The sequence below is a fragment of the Oncorhynchus masou genome, chromosome 1 (assembly GCF_036934945.1).
Source record: "Oncorhynchus masou masou isolate Uvic2021 chromosome 1, UVic_Omas_1.1, whole genome shotgun sequence".
Taxonomy (NCBI): Eukaryota; Metazoa; Chordata; class Actinopteri; order Salmoniformes; family Salmonidae; genus Oncorhynchus; species Oncorhynchus masou.
In genome coordinates, this window is record NC_088212.1 from 29,193,184 (window position 1) to 29,206,133 (window position 12,950).

General features: G+C 42.0%; 1 protein-coding gene across 1 annotated transcript in view; it reads right to left on the reverse strand.

The window, feature by feature from the left end:
- Nucleotides 1-8,974: 8,974 nt before the first annotated feature.
- Nucleotides 8,975-12,950, reverse strand: part of LOC135541451 (bone morphogenetic protein 1-like) — a 56,096-nt gene continuing 52,120 nt past the window's right edge. The window contains exons 19-20 of the mRNA XM_064967714.1: nucleotides 12,104-12,354; nucleotides 8,975-11,211 (exon numbers count right to left, since the gene is read on the reverse strand). Coding sequence (XP_064823786.1) covers nucleotides 11,077-11,211; nucleotides 12,104-12,354 — 386 coding nt within the window. The 3' untranslated portion in view covers nucleotides 8,975-11,076. The remainder of the gene's footprint in view (nucleotides 11,212-12,103; nucleotides 12,355-12,950) is intronic.

Below are 12,950 nucleotides of genomic sequence, written 5' to 3' on the forward strand. Positions count from 1 at the left end.
CGGAGATCTTAGTGGGCTATACTCAGCCTTGTCTCAGGACGGTAAGTTGGTGGTTGAAGATATCCCTCTAGTGGTGTGGGGGCTGTGCTTTGGCAAAGTGGGTGGGATTATATCCCTCCTGTTTGGCCCTGTCCGGGGGTGTCCTCGGATGGTGCCACAGTGTCTCCTGACCCCTCCTATCTCAGCCTCCAGTATTTATGCTGCAGTAGTTTGTGTCGGGGGGCTAGGGTCAGTTTGTTATATCTGGAATACTTCTCCTGTCCTATTCGGTGTCCTGTGTGAATCTAAGTGTGCGTTCTCTAATTCTCTCCTTCTCTCTTTCTTTCTCTCTCTCGGAGGACCTGAGCCCTAGGACCATGCCCCAGGACTACCTGACATGACTCCTTGCTGTCCCCAGTCCACCTGGCCGTGCTGCTGCTCCAGTTTCAACTGTTCTGCCTTATTATTATTCGACCATGCTGGTCATTTATGAACATTTGAACATCTTGGCCATGTTCTGTTATAATTTCCACCCGGCACAGCCAGAAGAGGACTGGCCACCCCATATAGCCTGGTTCCCCTCTAGGTTTCTTCCTAGGTTTTGGCCTTTCTAGGGAGTTTTTCCTAGCCACCGTGCTTCTACACCTGCATTGCTTGCTGTTTGGGGTTTTAGGCTGGGTTTCTGTACAGCACTTTGAGATATCAGATATCAGCTGATGTACGAAGGGCTATATAAATAAATTTGATTTGATGTCAGAATAATATTAGAGTGATTTATTTCAGCTTTTAATTCATTCATCACATTATCAGTGGGTCAGAAGTTTACATACACTTAATTAGTATTTGGTAGCATTTTCTTTAAATTTTTGAACTTGGGTCAAACGTTTCGGATAGCTTCCCACAATAAGTTGGGTGAATTTTGGTCAATTCCTCCTGACAAAGCTGGTGTAACTGAGTCAGATTTGTAGGCCTGCTTGCTCGCACACGCTTTTTCAGTTCTGCCCACAAAATTACTAGGATTTTGTGATGGCCACTCCAATATCTTGACTTTGTTGTCCTTAAGCCATTTTGCCACAACTTTGGAAGAATGCTTGGGGCCATTGTTAATTTGGAAAACCCATTTGCGACCAAATTTTAACTTCCTCACTGATGTCTTGAGATGCTGTGATCTGATTTGCCGAAGGGGGGCGGGGAAGGCCTTGTAGGCATCCCTGAAGAGAAAATAGCAGTGCTTGAGTGTTTTCCCAGCACGAGTGCTACAGTCAATGTGTTGATAGAACTTTGGTAGTGTTTTCCTCAAATTTGCTTTGTTAATATCCCCAACAACAATTAATGCAGCCTCAGGATATGTGCTTTCCAGTTTGCATAAAGTTCAGTGTAGTTCCTTGAGAGCCGTCGTTGTATTGGGTTTGAGGGGGAATATACACTGCTGTGACTTTAACCGAAGAGAATTCTCTCGGGAGGTAATATGGTCCGCATTTGATTGTAGGGTATTCTAGGTAGGGTGAACAAAAGGACATGAGTTTAAGTACGTTATCACAATCGCACCATGAGTGGTTAATCATGAAACATACACCACCGCCCTTCTTCTCGGAGAGTTCCTTATGCCTGTCTGCGCGATGTACTGAAAACCCAGCTGGCTGTATGGACGGGGAACGTATATCCGTAGAGAGCCATGATTCCGTGAAACAGAGAATGTTACAATCACTGATGTCTCTCTGGAAGGAGATCCTCACCTTTTGCTGGTCTACTTTATTGTCCAGAGACTGAACATTAGCGAGTAATATACTCGGAAGCTGTGGATGGTGTACCCAACTCCTGAGTCGGACTAGAAGTCCACTCCGAATACAAATGAGTCATAGTAGGCAGGACAAGCAAGGAGGCGGTAGAGCCAAGCACTAGCTAGCAAGATCCTATTGGCGCGTTCTAGCATGTATTTGCATATTTCCATTGGGGAACACCTACTCGGTGAAGTGTGCGTGTGCAATCACGCAAATTTTATGTTGTATGGATTGAAACAGCATAGGACCTTATGTATCACAAAGCATGATCGAATTAAGTAGCTAGCTACAATAATTTTGAGAAACACAGAGATTTTTTGGTAGATTTTTGGGTCAAATTAACCAGTTACCCACCTTTGATAAGCAGCTTGCTAGCTAGTTAGCTCCCATGACAATTTCAAGTCTAATATCTGACTAACTTGTACATGTGAAGTTATTTCGGAATAAAAGGTAACTGGCTAGCGCATCATGCTTCGTGATATTATGTTAGCTAGCTATCACCAGTTAGATGATGTGTTTTCACTTATTGCATCTGCATGCTTGTTGCATTCTCCCTTGTGCACTCATGATGTAAGATCATTCTAAATAGTAGAATCTAATCTGTTCAAAACAGTGGATGCATGTCAGAGGTCATTTGTTTTTGTTTTGCCATACAAAAGTGAAATAGGTGTACAGTTGAAGTTGGAAGTTTACATACACTTAGGTTGGAGTCATTAAAGCTTGTTTTTCAACCACTCCACAAATTTCTTGTTAACTATAGTTTTGGCAAGTCGGTTAGGACATCTACTTTGTGTATGAAACAAAGTAATTTTCCCAATAGATTACAGCACCTATAATTCACTGTATCACAATTCCATTGGATCCAACGTTTACATACACTAAGTTGACTGTGCCTTTAAACAGCTTGGAAAATCCCAGAAAAATTAGGTCATGGCTTTAGAAGCTTCTGGTAGGATAATTGACATTATTTAAGTCAATTGGAGGTGTATCTGTGGATGTATTTCAAGGCCTACCTTCAAACTCAGTGCCTCTTTGCTTGACATCATGGGAAAATCAAAAGAAATCAGCCAAGACCTCAGAAAAAAATGTATAGACCTGCACAAGTCTGGTTCATCCTTGAAGCAATTTCCAAACACCTGAAGGTAGCACATTCATCTGTACAAACAATGGTACGCAAGTATAAACACCATGGGACCACGCAGCCGTCATACCGCTCAGGAAGGAGATGCGTTCTGTCTCTTAGAGATAAACATACTTTGGTGTGAAAAGTGCAAATCAATCCCAGAATAACAGCAAAGGACCTTGTGAAGATGCTGGAGGAAACAGGTACAAAAGTATCTATATCAGTAAAACGAGTCCTATATCAACAGAACCTGAAAGGCCGCTCAGCAAGGAAGAAGCCACTACTCCAAAACCGCCATTAAAAAAAAGCTAGACTATGGTTTGCAACTGCACATGGGGACAAATGTCGTACTTTTTGGAGAAATGTAATCTGATGAAACAAAATTAGAACTGTTTGGCCATAATGACTATCGTTGTGTTTGGAGGAAAAAGGGGGAGGCTTGCCAGCCGAAGAACACCATCCCAACCATGAAGTACAGGGGTGGCAGCATCATGCTGTATGGGTTCTTTGCTGCAGGTGGGACTGGTGCACTTCACAAAATAGATGGCATCATGAGGATGGAAAATTATGTGGATATATTGAAGCAACATCTCAATACATCAGTCAGGAAGTTAAAGCTTGGACGCAAATGGGTCTTCCAAATGGACAATGACCCCAAGCACACTTCCAAATTTGTGGTAAAATGGCTTAAGGACAACAGTGTTAAGGTATTGGAGGGGCCATCCCAAAGCCCTGACCTCAACCCTATAGAAGACGTGTGGGCAGAACTGAAAAAGTGTGTGCGAGCAAGGAGGCCTGCAAACCTGACTCAGTTACACCAGCTCTGTCAGGAGGAATGGGCCAAAATTCACCCAACTTATTGTGGGAAGCTTGTGGGAGGCTACCTGAAACGTTTGACCCAAGTTCAACAATTTAAAGGCAATGCTACCAAATACTAATTGAGTGTATGTAAACGTCTGACCCACTGGGAATGTGATGAAAGAAATAAAAACTGAAATAAATCACTCTCTACTATTATTCTGACATTTCACATTCTTAAAATAAAGTGGTGATCCAAACTGACCTAAGACAGGGAATTTTTACTCAGATTAAATGTCAGGATTTGTGAATAACTGAGTTTAAATGTATTTGGCTAAGGTATATGTAAACTTCCGACTTCAACTGTATATACTGTATTCTATTCTACTGTATTTCAGTCAATGCCACTCTGACATTGCTCATCCAAATATTTATACATTTCTTTATTTTACTTTTAGAGGTGTGTATTGTTAGATATTACTGCACTGTTGGACTTAGGAACACAATTTTGCTACTCCCGCTATATGTGACCATTGGAAATGACAGTCTGTGGTCTGCTAACTAGGCAAGACCGTTAAGAACACATTCTTATTTACAATGACAGCCTACCCCAGATGACACTGGGCCAATTGTGCTCCGCCCTGTGACTCCCAATCACGACCAGATGTGATGCAGCCTGGATTTGAACCAATGACTACAGTGAAGCCTCTTGCACTGAGATGTAATACCTTAGACCGCTGCGCCACTTGGGAGCCTAAACAGCTTTGCTACCACTTTACAGATCCACCAAAGATTTGTATAACTAACCCATATAGACCAGAGCCTGTCGTTTCCAATGGGAGCAAATGAATCATACTGGGCAGAACAATAAACGACGTGGGCAGAACCAAGCCCCAAGCCGGTTATTGGGCTTCCTCTTATCACCATATTTGGTGAGTGGAAAAGCCAAAGGGATGCTTCACATTTATATGCTACATCCAGTGAAATATCTGTCTCATTGTTCTTGCGCATGCACACCATTTATTTATGGGCTTAATAATGACGTAATTTAAAAATGAATGACCTTTAATGTGGCATGAGCACAACTAATTAGGAATTGCCATTGATTAGGCCTACATTAATTGATGCGTCTTGCTGACAAATGTACCTTTTTTGTAGCCTGAAAAGTTTGGACACCTGAAATGGGGCTGAAACTGTCCAGGGAAAATGGGATGGTCACTAACACACTATTTACTAAACTAGGCTACAATGCGTCTCACCATGAACTTCAAATATGCCTACCAGTAGCCCCTGATGTAGTGGTAAAACAAAAATGGTGGGTAAACTCTGATTGTGGTAAATAAAAGTAATGCCCCCTATACTTTTAATGCATTTTTCTGCAAAATGTGGTAAAACAGCATTAACTTGCTTTTACTCTCCACTAGACCTAACCTCTCAGCCAAGGCAATTTTACACATGAACACACGCAGGACAGGTAGCCAACATTCAATAGAATATGAGTTGAATCAAAAAATGTTTTACACCCTAGTTCATGAGTTGTCCATAATTCAAGAGTTAATGCAAGGCATCTTCACAGATCATGTGATATAAAATATTACCTTTCCTTACATTAATGTTATTTGTCATTATTGAGCATTTAACAATTGAATTAGGACACTGAATTTAAACCCTGTACCAACTATGGATAGTTGGTACAGTAATAGTTATCTAGTGATATTGTCGACCATCATCAGCTGATCAAGGAAAGAAAACAAATATTGATTAAAAAAACAATAAAGGTAAATAAATGGTCTACTACTGGCCAAGTATGGCACGAAGAACAACAGTACACTCGCACGCCTGGGAAAAAAAGCAATGAGCGCTCTAAACAACGGACTGACAAAAGCAAACAATGATAAATCAACAGATAAATCTAATGCATTGCAATAAAGGCATAGGTTATTTTTTGTCAAGGACGCGTGGAAATCAAATAGCAACAATTAGGAAGTACAGAGGAAAATGTATGCATAAAGATCTCAGTTGAGGCTGAAATTCAACACTACTGAGTGTACAGTGCTCCACATAGAAATACATGGCTTAATCCATAACAGAGAAGTGGGGGTGTTCGTTTAATTTAGAAGCTTTTATTTTCATATTTACCAATGTAAAACATACACTATATATACAAAAGTATGGTGGATTCGGCTATTTCAGCCACACCTGTTGCTGGCAGGTGTATAAAATCGAGCACACAACCATGCAATCTCTATAGACAAACATTGCAGTAGAATGGCCATACTGAAGAGCTCAGTGACTTTCAATCGCACCTTCATAGGAAGCCACCTTTCCAACAAGTCAGTTGGTTAAATTTCTGCCCTGCTATAGCTGCCCCAGTCAACTATAAATGTTGTTATTGTGAAGTGGAAACACCTAGGAGAAACGAGGCTCAGCCTCAAAGTGGTAAGCCACACAAGCTCACAGAATGGGACTGCCGAGTGCCGAAGCGCATAAAAATTGTCCTCGGGTTGTAACACTCACTACAGAGTTCCAAACTCCCTCTGGAAGCAACGTCAGCACAATAACTGTTAGTCAGGAGCTTCATGAAATTGTTTTCCATGGCCGAGCGGCTGCACACAAGCCTAAGATCAACACGTGCTATGCCAAGCGTCGGCTGGAGTTTTGTAAAGCTCACCTCCACTGGACTTTGGAGCAATGGAAACACATTCTCTGGAGTGATGAAACACACTTCACCATCTGGCAGTCCAACAGACTAATCTGGGTTTGGTGGATGCCAACTGTAAAGTTTGGTGGAACAGGAATAATGTTTTTTCATGGTTTGGGCTACAGCATACAATTACATTCTAGACAATTCTGTGCTTCCAAATTTGTGGCAACAGTTAGGGGGAGGCCATTTCCTTTTTCAGCATGACAATGCCCTCCCTCGTGCACAAACCGAGGTTCATGCAGAAATGGTTTGTCAAGATCAGTGTGGAAGAACTTGACTGGCCTGCACAGAGCCCAGACCTCAACCCCATCAAACACCTTTGGGATGAATTGGATGCCGACTGCGAGCCAGGCCTAATCAGTACCCAGCCTTACTAGTGCTCTTGTTGCTGAATGGAAGCAAAACCCATCAACAATGTTCCAACATCTAGTGGAAAGCCTTCCCAGAAGAGTGGAGGCTGTTATAGCAGCAAAGGGGGGGACCAACTCCATATTAATGCACATGATTTTGGAAGTTGTTCGACGAGCAGGTGTCCACATACGTTTGGTCATGTAGTGTATTTACCACTACATTTTAAAGAATGGTTAAAATAGCATATTTTTAAAGCCCCCCTAAAGTTTGACTTCTGTTGCATTTAGGGGAGCTAACGTCTCATTCAGGGGAGCTTGGGACTGTAAGTTTATATCTACAAAACGATGATTCTGAGATAATTGTCTTTAAAGTTCCAAACCCTCATGGGTTTATCAACATCAATTAGGGTTATTTAGAGTATTATATAACTAGAGACCATTTAACAAACAAGGCTTTGTCTATAACTCAAATTTGACAAAAATGCAGATAGAGCCTTAGTCAAAAACTCTCGAAATAGCCTACCAAAATGTCGGAAATTATAAGCAGGAACATTTCCAAATTCGGCAAAAAAACAACATTCTGCAGTCTTTGTCTGTAGACTACAGTGTATTTTCTATATTTGCGGGTTAGGGTCGGGTGCGGGCCTCAGATTTTCACTTAATCATATAGTCTAGTGATAACGGAGGGGTTAGGCTATTAGCAATTGTGGGAGGGTGTGAGTGAACAAACAGCTAGACCGCACAACACTAGTCTATGCCATGAGGCGAATGACCAGGTCACAGCCATGATAAAAATGTCATAACACATGGCCTCATGTTATTATTGCTTAAATATTGTTTTTTTAAGTTAGCCTACATGATGAATCTGTAACTGGATTAAGGACTCTAATCAATCCACATTGCGGAAATTTCAGCTTTCCAGCGTGATGGAATGTTACAGGCATTATTCCGCCTTTAATGGCGACTGCATTCACTGTAAACGCTCCACGTCTGCTCAATTGGAATTGACCTTATGTCTATTGTGGAATCTGTAACACTTCAGTACATTATGTGTGTAGGCCTGTTGCTGTAAGCGTTAAATAAAAAAGGTATGAGAGATGGAGGAAGAAAAAATGTGGTTATTTTAATTCCCTTAATTTCAAACTGATTTAAGAGTGATACTTGAAATTATATAGGTTTATGTTGCATATAACCATCTAAGGTTCTAAGGCACATTTCAACTGCACTTCTAATGCACTACCCACTTACTCTATCTGAGGAAATTATAGACGTTCTTGAAGGGCAAACATCCAAAAGAGATGTTATTTCACTGTTATTTTGATTGTTTTTGATTGCAAGTATACTGCTCTTAACTACGGCTCAAGTTTTTACAATCACACTTGTGTGTGTCCTTGTCCTTGGTTTGCAGCCCTTGCCTCCGATTGTGCTTGGTAACACCATATCTCAGGGGAGCAGAGATACTAAGAGAGATGTCACAATCAGTTTAGTGTGACGCTCAGTGTCACACTAAGCCGATTGTGACAGCTGGGACATGTCTTCTCCTCTGGTGACAGTTAATAATTAATGACAAATAGCTCGAGCGCAATTCATTTTTCATGTAAATCATTAGGCAAACAAAGAACTGTTATTGACATAGATATCCACAAGCCATCTACTGTCTGATGACGAGTGTCTCTATTCAATCCAGACCGCGGAAGTTCAGCTTTACAGCGCGATTCAATTTGAAAGACAATGTTCCCGCGTTAGCGGAGGCTGCATTCACCGTAAAAGCTGCATGTCGGCTCAATCTGAAATGACCTTTACATTTCTATTGCATATCTGTAAAGCGATTCAATAGAGCCCTAAAGCACACAGCACCCTGACAGCTTATGTTCAACATTGTTTTGTACCTTTATTTAACTAGGTAAGTCAGTTAAGAACAAATTCTTATTTACAATGATGGCCTATCCCGGCCAAACCTTGGCCAACGCTGGGCCAATTGTGTGCCTCCCTATGGGACTCCCAATCACGGCCGGATGTGATGCAGCCTGGATTCAAACCAGGGACTGTAGTGACACACTGAATTGCAGTGCCTTAGACCGCTGCACCACTTGCGAGCTCAATATGGAATATGATTAGATGTCTGTGCTTATATATCCTACTAGAGCTGTATGAGACAAGCTGATGTGATCATTTCAGAATTTGTAATTACTGTCCATCAACCATGGCAGAGAATATAATATTTAGTTAATTAAATGGATTCCAAGAATAATTGCTTTTTAATTTTACTGAACAGAACCATGTATTTCCTGCTGAGCAAGAAAAAAAAATACAGAAATACTTTTCATATTAGCAGATTTAAAATGCACAAAGACAGGCTATGCTATTTGTTACTGTTAAATGTACAGATTTGGTTTCCAGTGAGCACAGCTAGTGTGAGCTCACAGTCTATTTGGTGCCACCCTGAGGATTATTGCTTGATAACATTATCACTCATGCAACATGAATAATAAGGCAGTATTGTACAGAGCAAAACAGTGGCTGAACCATTATGTCAGTGGTCACTGGATATGTTCACAGGTCATCATTATTACAGATATGTTGAAACCAAATATAGCCTGAAACTCAAACTAAACCCAGGAAATCATTTCAGAAGATGAAATGGTTAGCCTTTTTGGGGGGCTAAGAGTGTGTGATGGAATAACTGAAAATGCTTGGTCTTCATTGGTTTGTGGAGCTTGGCAGTCTCAGACCAATATGCTTCAGGCTATTAGAAAATAATCAGTTCTGACTCCTGTGGAAGTATTCTCTCTCTACAGTGCCCAGGACTCTCACCTAACCAGCACATGCTAAACACAGACAGCTGAAAAGAGACAGGAGCATATGGCAGCATACAAGCACACATAGCACTTACTTTGTTATCACAAGCACATCCATTGGTTTTTACCAATCCAACCATGCTAAACATCTGCATTGATTGGTTATAAAAGGCAAAGACATTAAGTGACACAGCTGGAATTGTCAGTCAAATGAAAAATAACCTGAAAATAGAGTGGGATAACAGTAATTGACATGTATTCAACATCAGTCTTGCTGCAAAATACCAACACTTTCATACTAGCATGGACTTCTGCAGTGCTCCACCATAAACAGATGATTATATTGTGCAATGGTTGCTATGACAATGACTACTCAGACTTGCCAGCACCCAGAGTCTTCTATTACAATAAAGGAGGCTCTGGCTTGCACCTGGATATTGTACTATCTATGGAGAGTTTTAGTCTAGTGGGAGAAAATCCTGCACATTAAACCTGTAGATCAACACTGAAACAGAAACCATATCTTTATTCCCCAATGTTACAGGGTACAGACTGATCTCCAGCACACCTGAGAAACTAAATGGAGCAATGAAAAAATAATCAGGGAATAGAAGTGATTAGCATAAAAATGCATAAAAAATAAGTGAACTTGCATTTGACAAAATCTCATTAGTTCATGATTTGGAACAATTCACTGTAAAGTGCTTACTGATTTGAGTTGAGGAAAGCATGTCACTTCCCTTTGAATAATCATACTCATTACAATTACACAGAGAGGTACAGCAATAGCCCCTCAATGGGCAAGCAATTACCAACCAGAAGACATGGGTCACATTTTATTTATTAGATAACTGCTTCCTTAATTTCCTTGTTAATGGTAATAATGAGAATCCTGTACTGGTTGCCAGGACAATTCCAATTACACTTGCAATTCTCTGACATACAGTATCAAAACCTCAAGTCAAAGGTATTCCTCTAATCCTCTTATGGATTGGAATCCTTGAACAATAGGGATGGGAATGTGAGGAGAGGAGCTCTAGTATTCCGGAGGAGTGCGGCCGGGAGGTTGGGGTTGGCTAATCCCTCTGGAACTCCCTCCGGTCTCCTCCTCTTCTCCTTCTTCCCCCCTGGCATGGTGGGCTGGCCTGACAAAAGCAGGGATCTGTCCAGCTGGAGCCTGCCTTCCTACAGGTCCTGAGAATCCACTGTTGTTCATTTAGCTCTCATTAGGAGGCATTTGTTTTTAAAATAAAATAAAAAACTTTCCCCCTGAATCCGCCTAAACCGAATATCCACCCACCCACCCCAATCATAACCATAAAAAAGGTAAAAACAAGGTCTACTGCAGAATGGCTTTACTCCTCACAGTCTGTCGGGAGCTGGAGCCCCTGGGAACTGAGGTGCGGTTGGTGGTCTTGCGGCTGTTCTGTCGTTTCTGAATGATCTTGGTGGCCGAAGGTTTCCGAGTGTCAGGCTGGCGCCTCCCCTGTGGGCCCCTCCGCTTGCCCCTCTTCCCCACCCGGCCCTTTCCGGCCCCCGCTGGTCACTTGCGCGAGTGCAGTGTGTCCTGGAACTTAGTGCTGGTGTAGCGGACATGGAAGCCTTTCTTGTTGATGGTGTCGTCAGAGCGGAACTTGATTACAATGGAGTCGCCGGCAGAGTAGATCTCCTCAGGAGGCTGGGGGAACAGAGGAAAAAAACACACAGATTGAGTTAACGGCTGTCGGTTTCTGGCACTCTGACTGCACTTTAATTAAAACCAAATGATATCTCACAGATATAGACTGAAGGAACTGTAGCGTAAGGGAGGGGGAGGGCTGTTGGCGTGAACAACTTATTCTCCAATAAAACCCATAATGAGCTTTCCACCTTACTTTACAATCTCAGTTTGCAGTTTAGTCCAACATGTCTAAAATGACTTGATGGAGGAAGTGGTAATTTTGGTACTGTGAGCATTATGTGCCCTCCAGCTCCTGCTAGAACTGATTTACAGTACCAGGCATCAGTAAAGTAGCTAGAGAGACAGGCTTATTATTAAGTATGTTAAATGAAATCAAGGGTGTTCCATGGCCTATGGAGCTAACGTTTCAACTCCCCAGTGGCCTCATTGTTCCAGCTACCCCCCCACCCACTGTAGCCTCAGTACTGGCTGATTCATTCTCAGTTACAGCTCAGTGCTGGAGACCATGATAGCCTATCACAAGCCAGCCAGGGCCCGCTCTTATTGAGCTCAGCTGCTACTGAAGCAATATTGTCCAACCCAGAGGAACACATCAACTTTAACAAAGTGATTAAAGCTGGAGAGCGGAGTGGAAATCTTTACAACACTGGTGCCATTCTTTAACGCTCAAACACAGACACACAGTATAAAAGGTTATCCGACTGCAGAGGTAATTTTACACTGCCTCTGAAAGTGTTGTTTTAACACAGCTGCAGTCGTTCAATAAAACTAGACCTGAACGAGAGAAAAATTATATTATGAAATTCTATTATGACAGTATAATGTTGGTGCTAAAAATTACTTTGGCCAGTAAAAGTATTTCAATAGATGAGGTTATCAATGAGTTTACCCCAGAGCCACAGTAGCGTCCTAGCCTTGGGGACTTGGTGTCAGCACCATCAAAGAGCTCCATGTAGTCGTAGCCACAGTCAGCCTCCTCCTCGATTTCAAAGGTCTGGAAGATGAGCTCCACCCCATAGCCTTTCTCAGCAGCAATCACCCACTGGCAGTCAGATGCACCGGGGTAGTTATTGTCACCAAATTGAGCATGGGAGTACAGGTCTTTGGTCTTGACCTCAGCCTTGAGACGACCTCCACACTCTGGAGATAAAATAAACACCATAGACATCATTTAAAAGGAACTAACCAATGACAATTTATGTGAAACCACTGCAGTATCTATTCACAAAGCAGGCTTGAGTCTAAGTTGTGATGGCAGTAATATACAGTGGGGCAAAAAAGTATTTAGTCAGCCACCAATTGTGCAAGTTCTCCTACTTAAAAAGATGAGAGAGGCCTGTAATTTTCATCATAGGTACACTTCAACTATGACAGACAAAATGAGGAAAACAAATCCAGAAAATCACATTGTAGGATTTTTAATGCAATTATTAGGAAATGGAAGACATACAAGACCACTGATAATCTCCCTCGATCTGGGGCTCCTTGCAAGATCTCACCCCGTGGGGTCAAAATGATCACAAGAACGGTGAGCAAAAATCACAGAACCACACGGGGGTACCTAGTGATTGACCTTGCAGAGAGCTGGGACCAAAGTAACAAAGCCTACCATCAGTAACACACTACGCCGCCAGGGACTCAAATCCTGCAGTGCCAGACGTGTCCCCCTGCTTAAGCCAGTACATGTCCAGGACCGTCTGAAGTTTGTTAGAGAGCATTTGGATGATCCAGGAGAA